The sequence below is a fragment of the Stylophora pistillata genome, chromosome 4 (assembly GCF_964205215.1).
Source record: "Stylophora pistillata chromosome 4, jaStyPist1.2, whole genome shotgun sequence".
Lineage (NCBI taxonomy): Eukaryota > Metazoa > Cnidaria > Anthozoa > Scleractinia > Pocilloporidae > Stylophora > Stylophora pistillata.
Genome location: NC_142522.1, coordinates 21,135,309 through 21,153,181, shown reverse-complemented (window position 1 = coordinate 21,153,181; position 17,873 = coordinate 21,135,309). Strand labels below are relative to the sequence as shown.

Sequence of the window (17,873 nt, the reverse complement as noted above, 5' to 3'; positions counted from 1 at the left end):
AAAAAACGGGAAAAACTTCCGCAAAAAAGTTAAACTTGACATGGCAACAAGCGAACAAGCCGATGAAAATCTGTCTACTTTTTCTTTGGGAATGAATTTTTTAACTCCCGAGAAAGAGTCCAGAGAAAGGGAAAACAAAACAATCAACGGTTTCATCTCGTTTCGGAACTCTAACCCTTCGGTCACACTCGCGCTTGAAATCCTGACGCTGAAGCATGCTTGCTTGTGACGTCAGACAAGCAAACCTGAGCAGGTGTTAGAGACTGGAGCAAGCGGGATCTGGTCACATTGAAAGAACAACAGCCTGCTTATTTTTGTCGCGGTTCGATATGGACCGATTCTCAATGCTCCTGTTTTTGTTTACCTTTCTTCGCACTTTCCGCGAACGCGAGAGAAGAAAAAAGGCTTTAAGACGAAGAAGACGCCAACACTTGTTCATTCAAACACCAGGTTGGCACGTGGTATTTTTTCAAACAGTTTTTCGTTAATGGTTACCATTTTCAACGTTCATCTTGAACGCTATCAAGAGCGACCTTGGGCTCTCCCTCGACCACAATTTGGCATATTCTTGGCACAATTCTTGACACATTTAACGACGCTCAACACAGAACTTGCTTATGCGCCAAAAAGTCTGGGAAAGATCGAGATGTTAAACAATGCTTCACCTGATTGGTCAATTGTTTATCTAGCTCAGCTCAAGAGCACTCCGTAGTGCTCTTGGGTTAAGCTGCGGTCCTTTTGAAGTTTAAGCAGCTCCGCCTTTTAAGTAAGCAAGCAAGCGCTGTCAAGTTTGGTCACTCACATTTTTAACAAGCTAGGAATTTGCTAGATAAACAAAAATTGACCAAGCAAGCATGATCCTAGCGCAAGTCCAAGTGTGACCGAGGGATATCTTCATTTCCACGCATGAATGCACCTGTCAGTTTTTGACCAATCTGAGACAAGATCATTGAAGGATGACGAAATTCTTTTCCGAAACAAAATAAACAACAGATTGAAGCGTAGGAGTGGGAATTTCTGCCCTTTATACATAAACTACAGCGTTGAAAATGTTATAAAACAATTGGTTCATACATCAGCTGTACGTTCATCGAGATATGAAACACTTGGGAAGTTTGGAGAGCACTCAAGAAGCTAGAGTTGCTCTCGGCTACGCCTTGAGCAACTCTTACGCATCTTTCGTGCTCTCCAAACTTTTCGCGTGCTTCCTATCTCGATGAACGCACGCTGACGTATGAACCAATTGTTAATTAATGGTTTACAGGGAATAAATATAAATAAAGACTTTGTAAATTACACATATTAATGTTATTTTACTATTTTTATTTATTTTATTTATTTTCAACACCACAGTCAATTAACTGTAAATTATCTTACCAGGTATTACATCTTTTCTGACTTACCATAAATTCACAAGTTTGTTATTATTATTATTATTATTTAACTTTTGTAGACACACTTTAGTTTGTAGGTCCACATCAGCTTTTTAGCTGCCTTTTATCGACCTACGTGACAAATTAAGTATGTATGTATTTATGTATGTATGTATGTATTTATGTATGTATGTATGTATGTATGTAATTTTCAAGATAACATCGCTCTTAAAGAAATATTCTCCAGAAATTGCCCGAAAGCAAGAAAACAGTGCATGTTTAGGCGGTAGTTGCGAAAACGAAGGCCCCGAAAACGAAGACCTAAGATACCTACGAAAACGAAGAGCTATTACAATAACAAAGACCTAAAAGAAACACAACTTTTGCGGTTCTCTTGATTTTGAGGTCTGTTATAAAAACTAACAGAAAAGAGTGCGTCCGGAAATTGCGGCTCGGTAGATGCGTTGCGTGACGGTTTAAAACCCTTACGAAAACGAAGACCCATTACGAAAACGAAGACCCGTTACGAAAATGAAGACCCAATACAATCATTCACAGAAACCGGAAACCACAAGGACGTGCGTAATTTATTTCGATGCCTTGTGTGCGTAAGCTCAAAAGGCAAAATTGTAAGACTTTCAGACACTAAGGCCACAATAATAATAAAAAAACACGACTTATTCAGTTCTCTTGATTTGTAGTCTGTTATCTTGTAATTAGTTATCTTAACCAACTGCGCTTAAACTGGCACGCAACGTATCTACCGAGCCACAATTTCCGGGCGCACTCTTTTCTGCTAGTTGATACAAAATAACAGACTACAAAATCAAGAGAACTGAAGAAGTTGTGTTTTTATTGAGTCTCCGTTTTCGGGGGGGGGGGGGGGGGGGAAAGGGACCTTGGGTCTTTGTTTTCGAAACTACCACGTTTAGGCTTACCTTTCAACAAGACTCCCGGATTGAACTAAAACTGCGGCAAAGACCAGCGCAACTGTTGCCTTCATCTTTATCTTGCTCGCGTCTAATAAGCAAAGATGTCTTTACGTGTGAATGACCCAGAGATCTGGTTTCTTATATTACTATGGAGGAAGTTTAAACGTTTGCGCAGAATTGAAGTTAAGAACTTTCGCACCCACGGCTTCCGTTGAACGAGTTAAGATGATAAAGGGAAGACCTAAAGAGATCATGACACTAGATACGAAATATAATACTTCCATTCACTAGCTTTTCGTCACAGGTGATGAAATTTGTAATTCAACCCGAAAATAATTGTACTGATTTTTCTGGAATTTCAAACCCTTTTGAAATAAACATAGAATAAATAGTGAGATACCCGGACGCAAGAAAATCTAAAGAGATTTGTACTGAAGACGATTTTCAGCTGAAAAGTGAAATCTCCCTGAGTGCGTCTATATTAGTGATGGACTAGGACTAAAGCGTTCGTGACTAAGATTTTGGTATATAAGTAACTCTGTGCTTTTTGGTGCTGCCATTCCCAACTTGGAATAAGAAAACGTCCTTAAGCTGAAAATTTTAACAATCCTCATGTTTCCTCCCTTTTTCCCATCTCATAATGCTATGTTTGGAGCAGATTTTGGCTAATCCATATTCAAGGTTACTTGAGGTATCCAAAATTTTTTTCTCAAGCTGGCTCCACTTCAAGACTTAAGTATTGACGATTTATATATCTGTAACTTCACCCCAAAACCCATCTCTGCTAAAAAATCCCCGACAAGATCTTAAAAACCGCAAAACTGATTAATTTGTCTGGTACCGTTGGACTATGATTTGTCTTAAGCTCATTGCCCAAAACGCGTTTCAATAATGCACCACGACAAAACAATCGCCATTGAACGATATCGTCTTTCATTTTCACGGCACGCACTTACTGGAAAGAATAAAAGGTTACAGGGAAATATTGTTTCATGTCTTACTACTTAACGTTCTGTTTTGAACCGACAAAATTCCTCATGTTGCACGCAGTTTCTGAAATTCGAGGAAATTCTAGTCACGTACTTACTACAGTAAGTTTAATTAGGTGCAACACTGTGCAAACCTGAAGTAAGATTCTTGTTCTATTATTTTAGACAATGATAACTTTTCTATACTTTCTCTCCCTGTATTCTGTAATAAAATATTCAAATGTTATTATTGCTCGCCGAATTCAAGTTGTGTGGATCAGTTAGAAAAGATCAACTAAATTTGTTATTTTTCAACAAAGTAAAAGTTGACATTCATTAAACTTATCTTTGTAATTTAACCCGTTCTTAACTGACGTAAAATCCTTCGGAACCAAAGCAAGTTCATGAACGAAGATGTTCTTAACGCTTAGCGGTTACTACGTCTAAATGAATGCTGAGATCGGCCGAGCCAGGACCAGGTCGCTCAAGGGGCATGTTGTTTGGCGCGACCTCGATCTTTGTTGTCTATGAGATTCAGAGCCGTAAAAGCTTCTAAATTTCTCTTCAAGTTGTGGGTTTGCAGACCGTTTTTCTTTCCACGAAAGGACAAGGAATGCGATCTTCGATCCGTGGGGGAATGTGAAAATGATCGTAGATATTCCGAAAGGTAAAAAATTTTGACGAAAACCTTTTATTTCCAATTCATGACTTCGTGCCGAAGTCCGCAATAAGTTGTTACCTTTTCCGTTCCATCCCGATCAAGGTAGATCTTTTGGAGCTCAAATGAAAATTTCATATTCCACTAATAACTGAAATGTAATCCTTAAAAGCGACGGAAATAGCTGTGGAGTAACGAAAAATGCAACTCACAAAAGCGCAAGGACTCCTTTGACCGGAAAAAGAAGAACAGAACTTGCCACAGGCATTCCAAGCTCCCGTCTCGAGAAAAAGCTGAAGATTTATACTGGTCAAGAGAATATATTATACCGTTTGTATTATTATGAATTTACATTCTCTTGCTTCAGTTTGGTTGCACGCGATTATCTGGTAATCCCGACAAACCAGCTTATTGACTATTTCTGTGGAATATCACAAGAGTAAAGCTATCAATTGTTTCCTTGAAAATTGGGCAAAGAGAAAAACAGGTAGGATTGTACATCACAACTATAAAGGATGCTGAAGATGTCACGAACAAAACGTTTTGCATGTTCTCCTCGGCCCATCATTTTTTAGATATTTATGAAGATATTTATATTACTTTTTTAGATATTTATGAAGCCTTTCGGGACTCCACAACAAAAGGGATGTTACTAAAACTGGTAACATGTAATGTAGAACGTGGAACGGGAAACGAGGAACGGGAAACGAGGAACGGGGAACGGGTGTACAGCGGTAACCCGCATGAAAATTCAAAATGGCGGAGTAAAGGGAACTAACAGGGTCTGGAAACTAGTTTTGAGCACGCGCTCTTCGGATGCGATCGTCGGAGCAAAAAGCAGGGACGGTAAGGGTAGGGTTTATTGAAAGATTTTACTTTGAAATGTTGAGTGCCTCATAAATTTAGTTTTTGTCTGCGACACATTGCAGGTTGCATAGAAATCAAATCCTCGGAGAGGTGAGTATCTTACAATTCCTGCACAACATTTGAACAATCAACTCAGAACTACAAGCTCACGGCATTTATTCTCATATTCATAGAACAATTGTACTGCAAGGTAATGAAGTTTACCTCCAATATCTTCACTGTTACAACCTAGCAATATCAATAATGTTGTAGAGCAAACAGCTGAATGACTTTCACGCCCATTATGGGAATCACTTTCTCTTGAATATGATCAATGCAGTGTAAATATTAATGTAAGTATTAGCATGAATGTGAATTCATACACCTACATTCTTAAAGACATAACTCATGTTTTCCTGTTAAATTAAATGTTATTAAAAGTTCTGTCAATGTTTGATTTCTCTGTTGTTTACATGGAAGTTTATGGGTCGATACAAAGATATGTTCCTGATGTTATTTTTCGATAAGGTAAGCAGGTATCTGCATGTAGTAATTTTAATAGCTAGGCTGGTTATTACGTTTCCTAGCTCATTTCTGTTAATCTATGATATTACCTCCTTGCTACGTATCTGCAAAAAATGCTGTTGGGCAATGCAAACAACCAACATACCCAAACTCTGCCAAAAGATGCAGATTTCAGGAAGGAAAAACAAAGAGAGACGTCAGAACAAATGGTGGCAGCCATTGTAGAAACGTTGACTTCGAATTCTCGTCTCGGAATACTAGGCTTCGTGGCTTCGCCTGGGCAATAGTTAAATAAAAGCGAGTCGTCTAATTTCGCTGCAAGCGGCGACCTACCGATAAAATCAGTGTTTGTAAACATCGTTTACTCCGCCATTTTGAATTCTCAGGTGGGTTACCGCTGTACACCAGTTCCCCGTTTGCCGTTCCCCGTTACCAGTTTTAGTAACATCCATCATTTTCACATTCCCACACAGATTAATGATCAACTCGACCCATCATGGAAAGAAAAACGGCAAACAAAAAGACGATGTTGGAGAACTAAACGTCACTTATGGCATTTCATCATTTTTAAGGTGTCTTAGCCTCCAAAGAGACAACGTTTTAACAATTCATTCTTCTTAGTTTCCTCCACGAAGGCGGTTTTGAGCTCTATTACATTACTCTCATGGTTGCGAATTTAACATTCAAATTCGAATGGTTTTCACAATGTAACGGAAAAGTTCCCCTTGGTAAAAACATTATTAAGAGTCTTTGTCTTGCAAAATAATTCAGAGTACACAAACGCAACAAACAGGAAGTAACAACTAGATTGTTCAGTTATCTGTGATGAGTAAAAATAAACGGCGAGAAAGTGTTTCATACCTTTTTTTCAGATTTGTATGAAAAGCCAAATAACGACGAGTTTGAAAGTGTTTGAGACGTGATTGCGTTGGGTGTCCGAAATACATACGTTGAAAAACTTGCTACTGACCAAAGTTAACAACAGTCATAATTCACAGTTTCACAGTTCACTGTGAAACCGAAAATTCAAGTTTTATGGATCATCTATATCGCAAAAACAAACCAAAAAAGCTGCAAACCAAGGCTAAAACTTTTATTCTACTTTGCGACTACACCAACATCTATATCACAAAAACGAACCAAAAAAGCTGCAAACCAAGGCTGAAACTCTGATTCTACGTTGCGACTACACTAACTACACTTTTTCTGATGCTCGACAAAGTTTTCTTTCAAATCATTCAAAACCTCATGGTACTTTCGGGATAACTTTAACATCTTAGATAATAAAATACAATCCCTGATTTAAGCAAATTGGTATAATTGGGTATAATGGTTCAGACTAATTTGTTAAGAGAACATGACAATATTTCTACTACAAATCAATGTCAAAGAACTCTAAATAAGTCCCAGACCAGTCTCGAATCACGTTACTTCCACATCATCTGATTTCAAGGTTGGTCTACAGAAATAAAGATAAAAGATAACATACTTTGAGGACCAGTCATGTGGTTAAATATTCAGTTCTTAAGTTGAAAACACTAAAACTACTGTAATCGTATCGTGGGTAGCTGTGGAACGTCTGATCAATTATAATGCATGAATCAGCCAAAGTAATATTGTTAATTTGGGTGGGTCCAAATTCTTATCACCTTTTGGTTCATGAAGATTTGTATGAGTGAAATATGGTTGAAATAAGACGACCTAAGTTAACTAGACAGCTACAAAATTAATTCTTTGTTCCTGATATTTCTTTGTTCCTGACATTAGTCAGGGTCGTTGTGTGTGTGTGTGTGTGCGTGCGTGCGTGCGTGCGTGCGAGTGTGTGCGCACGCAATCGTAACCTGTCAATCGGACTGCTTAGAGGAACGACTGTTTTGAGGTTAAAAATTATACGGCGTTCAGTTAACGTTCGGTGTAGTAATTCTTGCTGATGGATGCTACATAGAATACTAACACATCTTCATGTGACTACTACTCACCGACAGCATCCAACCCACACATGTCCTTTGTGATCTTGTACATTACTGTAGCGGAAAGATCTGTAAGAAAAGTGGACAATCAGATCTTAAACTGGCTAACTGAAATGACATACCATGTTAGAGCTCTTTCATTTGGGTGTCATTAAATCTAAACAACAGCCAATCAGGAGAAAGGAAAATACCACAAATAGCCAAGGAGTACTTAGAGTGAAAACAAGCATGCTGCCTCAAGCGCGGGAAAACCCCAATGACTTGGTCGATTGGTTTTAGTTTTGCATCTGATTAGTTGAGAGTGGCACGAGTTTTCTGGACAAATAACACATCAAAACACAAAACCAAAGCAACCCCGGATTGCTTTCGACACACGAATGGAAATTTCTCCAGAAAAAGTACCGGTCAAAGAAAGGACTATAGTGTGTGTGTGCGCGTGCGTGCGAGTGTGTGCGCACGCAATGGTAACCTCTCAATCGAACTGCTTAGAGGAACGACTGTTTTGAGGTTAAAAATTATATGGGCGTATTACGATCAAATGTTTTCAACCGATGGGACTGAAAAATCATTCTATCTTCAGAAAGACTCTGAATGTTGTTTAAGTAAACGTGAAGACCGAATGCCGACTTGATTGTGTAACCTTATCGACCGAATAAAGGTAGTCCTGTAAAAGGACTGTTATCAATGGCAGCGACTGTCGTTTCGACAGGCTGATTGGAAGTTCTCATCAGAGTATAGTGAGGAGTTGTTCGTCTCTAAAGCTTTAAAAGTCTGGTTCTTGAAAAGGGATTGGTCAGTCTGCTGTGATACTTAATACTGTGAGAATCAATTACTGTGGGTCTGTTCTGATTGGTCGGTTTCGGTCCGTTGGTAAGGTCAGGTCGTTCTGGCACCTCTTTATGTGTAAAAGTAGTGAAAGAGTCGTTTGTGAGGTGCTGGTGGTTCCAGAAATCTTTCGAGAAACACCTGTTCTGAATCAGTAAGATAGCTTTTAAAATCGGTCGTTGAAAGGAATTCGTGCCGTAGACCTTCCTTCACCTGGACAACCACACCTCAGGATCAACTGTTTCTCCTGTGCATAGCACACTACCGTATATATGTAAATCTAATGAAATTTGAATTCTAGATAACACAAATGTCCCTTCAGTCCATACTGAGCTATCATGCTCTAATTGATAAATACAACAAGGTCCACCATTGACTTCAGAAGCTAAAGTTTTAGAATCTGAACTGAACCACATATTTTAAACCGAATCAATTTTAGAGTAATAACGCAGCTCCTTGTGCGTTTAGAGCAAGCATAACTGTAGCCGAAGACTCACCTGTCTCGTAGTAGTCATACACTGTGACGGAAGCTGGTTTGGTATTCTTCACCACAGCGGATTGGAAGATTTTGAACGAGAAAGAAACCTTGTCAATCTAAAGCAAACGGAAAGGACGTTAGTAACGCTTAAATCCTATGGAGCTTGACTTCCGAATTCACTCTAAAACAAATTGAAACTGGATAAATTTTACAGGCATAGATGAGGTTCTTTTCGTCATTGTTTTCGCACGCCGTTGTGTTCTCCTGTCCACACTTAACCCTTTAATTTCTAAGAGTGACTAGCACCAAATTTCTCTGCACATTATCCCCACTGAATCACAAACATTAAGGTTATCAGAATACAGGAAATGACCACCAACTCAAAGAACTCTTTCTTGTTAAACAAATTCTTCTTGTCAGAACTATAGGAAATGTTAACAGAACAGTAGGGAGAATGTGTATCCTGATGTTGGACTGTAAAGGGTTAAAAACGACTCTTCTTTGGAAACCGTTTTCGAAGAGCGCCGTTTTGATCAACGTTTTCGGGCGTCGATGTATAGTGGGCACAAACACCTCATTAATTTTGTGTTTAACTAAAACCCATCAGAGTGGAAAGGGCCTCCAGTAAAAGAGACCTTTATCGTCCGCATCAATTGTTCGCTGAAGTCAAGAAAAGCAATCTTCATTTCCTCGTTTTCGTTATAAGTGGTTGACTAATTCGCAAACTTTGTCTTTCAAAAGCGTTGAAGCTAGCTTCACAACGGCCATCAGTAACGAAATCATCCAAGATGCCTATCCACAGAAACTAAACTGAGGTTATTAGGGTTTTAAAGCTGCGCAGATTGGCCCTTAGGATCACTTAACTGATAAGCACCTATTTTTCATACCTCGTCAAAGTACATGATCACGTGTTGACCTTCCATCTCGTATCGCTTGAGGCCAAGCTTGGGTTGATTCGAAAGCTAAAAATATAATGTGGAAAATAAACATTACAAAAGCCATCAACGTGCATGTGAAATCTTACACAAATATCTGCTAATAACCAGAGAACACATATCATGATTAAGCTGTAATGCAGATACAATAAGCGTAAGTTGACCCTCTAGCCTAGTCACGTGATTAGCACCTAATGAGAATAGACCAACAAACTGGCAGCTGAAAGAAGGAACTAAAATTCAGATCGTGACAACTAAAGGGTTTAATAACTTGGCGTGAATTTCTTTCTAGAAAAGTCAACTTCTATATCAGTGACTGATGAGATTGCTTTCATGTTCTCAAGATTTTCCACAAGGTGTTTTTCCTTTCAAAGCCAATATTTCCAGTCTCCTCATTGCCCTACTGTTGCCTCTCGAACCATCTTCCGGATCACAAGTGAGGAAGTTCGCGCTCTCTGCGTTCGTTCTCACGCGCTCGCTTCAGGCGCTTCCCCTCTAGAACTAGAAACAAGAAAACACGCCATAGGACAGACTTACAATTCCACACCATTGTTGGAAAGTGTCATTTTACCTTTTCTAAGCTTTCTTCATCAACCTGATAACCGGACACGAGTTTGACATCGATGACCGCCATATTGGATGTATCTTGTCTTAGCCACCTAAACCAAAGAAGTAGCAAAGCCATGAACACCATTACAAACTTGCCTCAACTCAAAAATTACTTTTCTGTCCTAACAGAAGACGCTCCCAACCTGTTGCTCCTTGTAGCGTGCAGGACGCGTGTCATATACGAACCACGCATAGTGGAACCTCATTTCAAAGGGTCCCCATAGAACCATAAAAAGAGTCCCCCGGGTTTCCCTTCAATTCAAGAGAAGTAACAGATATAAATGGTAATGTGAACATTTAATCTGTCGGAACCATATTTTGTATCCCTTGAATAGACAGGTCCCTTCAATAGAGGTGACCCTAAAAAGAGGCTAATTATGGATTTTTATCAAACTTGAGGTGTCAAATTTTTGCAAGGTTAGCTTAGCTCTTCCAATAGTCATAATAGTTCCTAATAGTCCTCAGAAGTAATTCAGGATGCCTGAAAATGTAATTTGCATCCCAGAGAAGTCATAAATTCGATAAAATGTTCGACAGAATTTCTCTCGTATGTTTATGAAGGCTACGTATAAAATGTAGCCGTCGATTCGTTAAGTAGCAATGTGTTTTCTCTAAGAAATAACAACCCAGTACAGTAAGGCAGTTTTGATTGAGTCCGATGGAGTCCACTAGACTTAAAACTGAAGAAAGTACAACGGCCAATCAGAACAGAGTGACCAGATATGACTGGGATCTAATTCTACATTTGCTTCAATTTTGGCTTTGATTTGTTGGATGGTGCTAATTCCCTAATACCAATCACAGGTTGCAGTGTAAAGCAAAACTAATGCAATCTCGGATAAGTCTCGAAGCTGAAATGAAAAGTGCTTAATTTTGGTTTCATCAACTGAGTTGATAATGTAATGCGGCCACAGTAAAGAGTAACACAGTTGACGTTTCGAGCGTTAGCCCTTCGTCACTCTGAGGAAGGGCTAATGCCCGAAACGTCAGCTTTGTAACTCTTTATGAAAACTGCTTAGCCTCCGTGCAGACTGTAATCGTAACTGCGAGAAACGCCTCGAAAAACAAGGCCTTGTCTCTCGTCACCCGTACCACAGCGCAGACAAGAGCTTGCCCACAGGCAAAAGATTTGGTGTGGACTCTTACCTGGCTATGATTGAAAACTCAAGAGGCAAACACAAAGGATCACCGGTTTCTGTCGACAGTGGAGCGAATATATTATCCGATGGTGACAAGGTGACCTTCAGGTCAAACGCTGGTTCCTCCTTCACATCTGGGATGTTATATGAGACGTCCGCCTAGACAGATATCAAAAACAGAGGTTGTAACAGTCTCCCTGTAGACTTTGATATATTTCTGCAACACGAATTTAATTTCTACGGATTTAATTTCTATCAGTTGCCAACTTGACACTTAGACGAGGACATAAAGAGTTTGAGAGATTTTGAGAGTTTTTGAGAATTGAATTCATAAATATAATGATAAAAATAAATATATTCAGATGATGGTATCCATAAAGAAAATAGAAATAATGATAAAAATAGCAATAACAATAGAAGTAATGGCAACGACAACACACTCAATAACGATGATGATAACAACAATTATCACAGGTAATAAAAACTTTAAAGATTTGTGAGGTGAAATTTGTTTTTGCATATTCATAGGTTGAACCATACAAAAGAAAGAAAACCGGAGGACTCAGAGAAATCCACGAGGACGAGAACCCGAAACAAACCAACCCACAAATGAATTCAGGTCCGAGAAACGAACCCAGGCCACAGTGGTTGGCACCAAGCGCTCGCATCAATGCACCATACCTACTCCCTTCTCAGCTGTACTCATATGTGGGTACATTCATATAATACGAATTCAATCACACTGGATGCAAAAACTCTGACGAACCAGCTTGTCGCACCAACCTGCATTAAAGCACAGCCCTGTCCGTCAGCCCTCACGAGCATACTCTCCATCGGCAGAATACTTGATGGAACCTGAAGGTCGGAAAAAAACAAAATCATTCCTCAGCGCAGCAACAAAAACAATTCTTAATCGTACAGTAAAAGGACGATGATAAATCTTAGCTTTTCCGCAGAATTGCTCAAATGTTTCTTAAGACTGCTCACAAATTTAACATTGTGTGAGTGAAGGGGTTGAGCCCTACCAAAATGTTGAAGAACCGGAGGACGAAGAATGACTTACCACGGATTTTTGTGTCACCAGCCTGTTGTTGTTTGTGATGCGGAATGTGTGCCTAAACTGCTTGCTCTCTTCTCCAAACTGAACGGTCAGGTCTGAGGAGTTTGTAAACGTCTCCCTTGCATACCCGCTTAGGGCTTGTAGAGCAACACATGTGTCCTGACAGACATGAAAACAAAGTCATTACTGAGTTCATTCGTTTTAAACACTGCGTGTTTCGTGGAAATAGGGCCTCGAAGAAAACCACGACGGCGGGGGCAACAAGAACGAAACAAAACTTCGAATGAGCAAAAGAACGCCGCAGCATGTGCCTTTTAAAACTTTTTACATTTCTGAGTCGTTTCATGCTGAACTACAACGCGAAATCAAAAACTCTTGCATTTTCCTAAAACTAAAACTTCGACAACGTATCAGTCACGTTTTTAATTCGAACCGAACACTACATTGAAATGTTATGCTGAAGGGAAGGCGTCGTACCGTCAGGAACGGTATATACAAGGAGCAAATGGCGAAATTCTTGGGTTAAAAGAAAGTTCGTTTCTTTACGTTTTTCCCAGACGTTGCTGTAGTTACATCTTACAATCCTAATCACTTCAACGTGCTCGACTTTCAATGTAATTGTTACATTGTCATAAAGGGCAAACCACCGACAACCTTATGACGATGACGTTCACCACCCCTGTCTACCCTGGCTTCCATATTGATCCCAATTCACAGAATTGCCTATAACCTGCGTTGATGAAAATCCTCCCAGAGCATTCCTTTGTTTAGAGAGCCATCTAACAATCGACAAGGCGTCGCCTATTAGAGATAAGTCATCTTCTGCTCGGAGGATGTAAGTCATCAGGGCGTATGACGTCATCTCGATGTCAGCAGCAGGAGCACGGTAGTAAGGGCTCCACCAAAAATCGTCAGTAAGAGGGGTTTTCTTCAACTTTTCCTTTTCCCAGTGGGTCAATCCATCTGTTTTGAAAAATAAATTTGTAAACAACAGCCGATACTGTTTTTACTACAGCGTACCAGGGTGAGCGTTGTGAGGCGTGGCACGAAGCAATTACCGCACCCAATCATATTAACAACTAGACTCCATGTTGTCGTGCGTCTGTGCAGTAAAAGTTCATAGATGACGTGAAAATGTTGAAAGAGCAAAAACATGGCGCACCAGGCGCAGCCGAGTGTGTTACTGATGTTCTAACCACATATTGACATATTTTGTGATCTGTTGCTGAACAAATCCAAAATGGGTTGCAAATAGAGTGAAAATTTGGTCAATAAATTAGGAGTGGGTTTACAAAGCGGATCTTCTTTTCCCTTTCAGAGCTCATAAACGAAAAGTCTCCATAAACATGTATTCAAACACATTTGCCGCATAATGTCATTAAAGGAGTTTTCAATTGAGCGTCCGATCAATCAGGTTTACATCATCATTAGCCACTGAGAACTGAAAGCGGAAATATGCAAACTACTTGAAGCGCGAGAAAACGCGAGTGATTGTTTCAAGTTTTGCATGTGATTGGTTGAGAGGACGAGGGAGTTTTCTGGACCAATCACAGAGCGAAGTTAAGTAAAATTAAAGCACTACGCAATTACATTTGACACTCGATTGGAAATTGCTCAAACATGTACAGGACCTGAACAAGCAAGAACTGACCTTCTAGGATGGCTTTGCTTCGCAGTGCTCCAAATAAATCTGCACCATATTGATCTTTCGCCAAGTTGAAGGTGTAACTGAACAAAGCCAAGCTATATGAATCAGTCACATTTGAAATGAAACCCCTCAAACAATTCAGTGCGTTTTGAATGACAACGTCCTGTAAAAAAAAGTTGTATAATTTGTTAAATATACCACGATCCTGGTTTGTTGTTCAGTCTACTTTATACACCTTGTTTTTCAAATCGTTGCATGGTGAAGTATTTTGGACCTAATAATATACATGAAAAAATTTCTCAGTTCTGATTGGTTAAGATGAATGCAGTTTTCAGTTAATTCAGTGCAGAAGAGAGTTAATTCAGTGCAAAGAAAGAAACAAACCAGACACTCTGATTGGTCAGAATGATTGGTCAATGTCAAGGTCAAGGTCAATGTCACTTGCAGGGTTTGAATAAATTATTTTTGCACGCGATGCGCGCGCTCTTCTTCTGCGTAGTTATGAGAAGCTACCTCGTATTTTTTCATGTATATTATTAATAGATAATCACATGATTTTCTCGTGCAATTTGGAATAAATAAGCACTTGTAAATGTTTTCAAAGACCACAAATTGCACTCGCCCTACGGGCTCATGCAATTTTGTTAGTCTTTGAAAAAATTCACTCGTGCTTATTTATTCCAAACTGCACTCGAAATCATGTGATTACCTATACTAAGCACTTTGTAAGTCCAAAAGGTATTTCTCTTAATCTAAGAGAAAATCTCACGAAAGGCTGAGACATGTTTCCATACCCCAGAAACCACAGCTACTTGAAGGATAGACGTATAACTTGAAATCTACTGGGGCAAAAATGCTATATGATAGACCATTTCCGAATTACCTTTGGCCTATTTTTCAAAGCGAGACCGCCCGGTGCTTTTCCTTTCGAAAGATAATGAGTTTTCATTCAAAAGAAAAATTTCAATTTCATGAGCACCAGGCTTCGTTTCTAAAAAGAGGCCAAAGGTAATACGGAAATTGCCTTTTAAGAACAACACGTATCTGGTGTATTGGTAAGGTTGACTTGTTGAAAAAGAAGAGAGTAACAACAAATGTTCTAACAAGGAGAATTTTCTTAAGAATCAAGAGCTTCTTGACCTCGCGATCATTTCCTTTATTCTAATGACCTTCACGTTTGATTCAGGGTGATACTTTTTGGAGATATCAGCTGCTATTCACTCCTTGGGGGTGGGAGGGGAAGGACTAAAGAAAAGTATCAGAACCAACCTGAGGTGATATTCCAGATTCCATAAGAGAAACTGTCACAAACGCGGTGAGAGTAGCTTCTGTTGATACACCTCCCTGGTGAAAAAAAAAAAAAAAAATATTACATCAGACATCAAAAAAGCCTGCACAGCAGGAGTAATTTGGACGAGCGAGTGCTCAGTATGTTCTTAGCGAAAAATGGCCAACATCTTTGATTTTAATGGCAGTGCGGAAGGCTGAGGAGAGAAATAAATTTGTACCAAGGGGGTGAGTGACGTTCAAAAATAAGGAGAGGGGCCGGGGTGGAGAAGTGAATAGTTTTATTTTGGCCCCTTCCCGCCACCTCCCTTTACCGTCGACTCTAACTCCAAATTACACATGGCCGGTTAAATAAACGATCGCGCACTTCTTAAATTCAACTCGCCCTAATGAGACGCTTGAACCACAGGTTAGCATCAATACGTCTTCTTGGAAGGGAGTCACCATTAAGTTATGGAATACGAACGATATCAGGGATTGCATAGCAGTTTCATTACCATGACCAGTTACATTTTTTGGTGAAACAAAAGAGAAAACTATCTTCATCTCCAACTTTTTCTGGATTATCAATATGGCCCTTTGGCTTATCTAGAACTAGAGTTGTTGTTGTGGTTTTGTCGTTGTTTACCTTAAGGCGCTTATTAAAGAGTCTCCCATACTTGGGGAAGCATCCATTTGCAAGTTGCTTGCTAGTTATCCAGTTCGCAGTCTGTTTAAGCTCCTCTGAATCGATAAAGATGAAGCGTTTTGCCTGGGCAAATGAGCGAAGTACAAACGCTGTTAACCTAGAGAAAAACAAACAAGCATGAAAGATGATGGCTGAGTAACCAAAATAACATCATCAAATGGTAAAACATACTAATCATTAACCCTTTACACCCCATCATTAGTATGCACACTCTCCACAATGTTTTCTTTACGTTTCCTTAGGTGATGACAAGGAGAATCTGTGTCACAATTGTAAAGTTCATTAGTTGGTGATCGTTCCGTTAATCTTGTGACCTCAATGTTTGATACAGGTATGATGTTAAATGTTATATGGTGTTTATGTTAAATAAACGATCGCCCACTTCTTAAAGTCAACTCGCCCTAATGAGACGCTTGCACCATAAGCTAGCATCAACACCTCTTTTCTTTGAAAGGGAATAACCATTAAGTTATGGAATAAGAACGATATCAAGGATTTGCATGGCAGTTTCATTACCCTGACCAGTTACATTTTTTGGTGAAACAAAAGAGAAATTTGATGATGACAACTGCTTAGATTATCAAAACGTCAGTCATTCTGGGCAACGAAAAACACATCTTTCTGAGACTACCCGCATCCAGACGATCAGACGACACGATAAAAGAGTATTTTGAAAAACTAGCGTGTAATGAATGCCCCTTCTTTAAAAGACTACAACCTGTGCAAAAATCTAAAGGCATTTTGTTAATCATACCACCGCACACCCCTATTGCGATATAGGAGACCCTGTCGAAAGAACTCAAAACTTGTACAAAGCACCTATACGTACCACATGTTTCCTTCGCTATCCCGATTTCCAAAAGCGCTGTAGGATCCATCAGTTCGTTTGTAGGTCAACTCTCTCTGGTAACCTAACACAGACACAAAGAACATGCTGAACTTTTAACTTACACCAGCGCAAACGTTAGCTCTCATTAACATTTTACACCCTACACATCAGTATCCATTTTCTTCACACTGTAATCTGCACATTTCCGAAGCTGCTGACAAAGAGAATTTGATTGATGATGGAGAGCTTCTTTATTTGGCGATCATTTCCTTTCTTCTCGAGGCCTTCATGTGACTCAGGGGGGGAGGGGGGGAATGGTAAGGGGAGATTAGATCCTCTTACTTTTCTCGATTTTATGCTTTCCTTTTATTGTAGAGCGCTTTAGAACTTTTGCATACGGTGCTTTCTACAAGACTATTTTATTCTTATCTCATGGGTCAAAGGGTTTCAGATACCATACAGGTCATCCTCGACTCTTTGGGTCGCCTTGGGTTACCCTTGGTTACATAGAAATAAACATAAATTTTTATGTTTTAACAAGTATGGTTACAAATAATTGTTTTAACTCGTGGATATGCGAAGCGTAGGGACGAGTGATGTGGGGATTCGATATGCAAATTTTGGGGAGTTAGCACGACCTTAAGAGTCTGGGGAGTGGATGTACTTTACCAAAATGCCCGATCGATTGTTAAGTATTGGGGAGGACTTTTGAAGGAACGACGGCTCAATTCTGTTTCTTGGAATCACAGGATCCTTAGCTTGTAGTATAATCACTGTACATTCTTATTATATTCTGCGCAATAAATGCACAAGTTCCACACAGTGTCATTTTGATTACCAGTCGTCATGATGTTCTTGGCTTTGCTTTGCACAGAGGCTGTCATCTGTCCGACGGCTGCCAGGTACTGCATGATGTAAATGCTAGGAGCAAAGTTAACCATGTTCTGTTCGCCACATCCATAAGGAAGCCTTAGCAGGCCTGCTACATTCAAGGTTGGTCCCATAAGATCACCTCAACAAGAGAAAAGTCATATGAGGTGATCAGACATTGGACTTGCATCAAGACAGATGGCGAAAACAAATTCCTATTCTAAAACGTAACA

At 39.6% G+C, this 17,873-nt stretch overlaps 2 protein-coding genes and 1 long non-coding RNA gene across 5 annotated transcripts in view; 1 reads left to right on the top strand and 2 right to left on the bottom strand.

The window, feature by feature from the left end:
- LOC148732830 (alpha-1-macroglobulin-like) overlaps nucleotides 1-2,531 on the bottom strand; it is a 69,580-nt gene extending 67,049 nt beyond the window's left edge. The window contains exon 1 of the mRNA XM_088757511.1: nucleotides 2,312-2,531. Coding sequence (XP_088613637.1) covers nucleotides 2,312-2,376 — 65 coding nt within the window. The 5' untranslated portion in view covers nucleotides 2,377-2,531. The remainder of the gene's footprint in view (nucleotides 1-2,311) is intronic.
- A 1,118-nt stretch (nucleotides 2,532-3,649) lies between these two features.
- Nucleotides 3,650-6,451, top strand: LOC148732829 (uncharacterized). Its single transcript, XR_016000204.1, has 2 exons — nucleotides 3,650-3,940; nucleotides 4,299-6,451. It is a non-coding gene; the product is annotated as an uncharacterized LOC148732829 (long non-coding RNA).
- LOC111327252 (C3 and PZP-like alpha-2-macroglobulin domain-containing protein 8) overlaps nucleotides 6,375-17,873 on the bottom strand; it is a 44,882-nt gene continuing 33,383 nt past the window's right edge. For all 3 annotated transcript variants that reach the window (XM_088757507.1, XM_088757509.1, XM_088757508.1), the window contains exons 24-37: nucleotides 17,609-17,782; nucleotides 16,771-16,852; nucleotides 15,882-16,038; nucleotides 15,236-15,310; nucleotides 13,970-14,129; nucleotides 13,049-13,281; nucleotides 12,322-12,477; nucleotides 12,042-12,113; nucleotides 11,266-11,417; nucleotides 10,082-10,169; nucleotides 9,463-9,537; nucleotides 8,595-8,691; nucleotides 7,282-7,341; nucleotides 6,375-6,761 (exon numbers count right to left, since the gene is read on the bottom strand). In XM_088757507.1, the coding sequence (XP_088613633.1) occupies nucleotides 6,751-6,761; nucleotides 7,282-7,341; nucleotides 8,595-8,691; nucleotides 9,463-9,537; nucleotides 10,082-10,169; nucleotides 11,266-11,417; nucleotides 12,042-12,113; nucleotides 12,322-12,477; nucleotides 13,049-13,281; nucleotides 13,970-14,129; nucleotides 15,236-15,310; nucleotides 15,882-16,038; nucleotides 16,771-16,852; nucleotides 17,609-17,782 (1,592 nt within the window). In that variant the 3' untranslated portion in view covers nucleotides 6,375-6,750. The remainder of the gene's footprint in view (nucleotides 6,762-7,281; nucleotides 7,342-8,594; nucleotides 8,692-9,462; nucleotides 9,538-10,081; nucleotides 10,170-11,265; nucleotides 11,418-12,041; nucleotides 12,114-12,321; nucleotides 12,478-13,048; nucleotides 13,282-13,969; nucleotides 14,130-15,235; nucleotides 15,311-15,881; nucleotides 16,039-16,770; nucleotides 16,853-17,608; nucleotides 17,783-17,873) is intronic.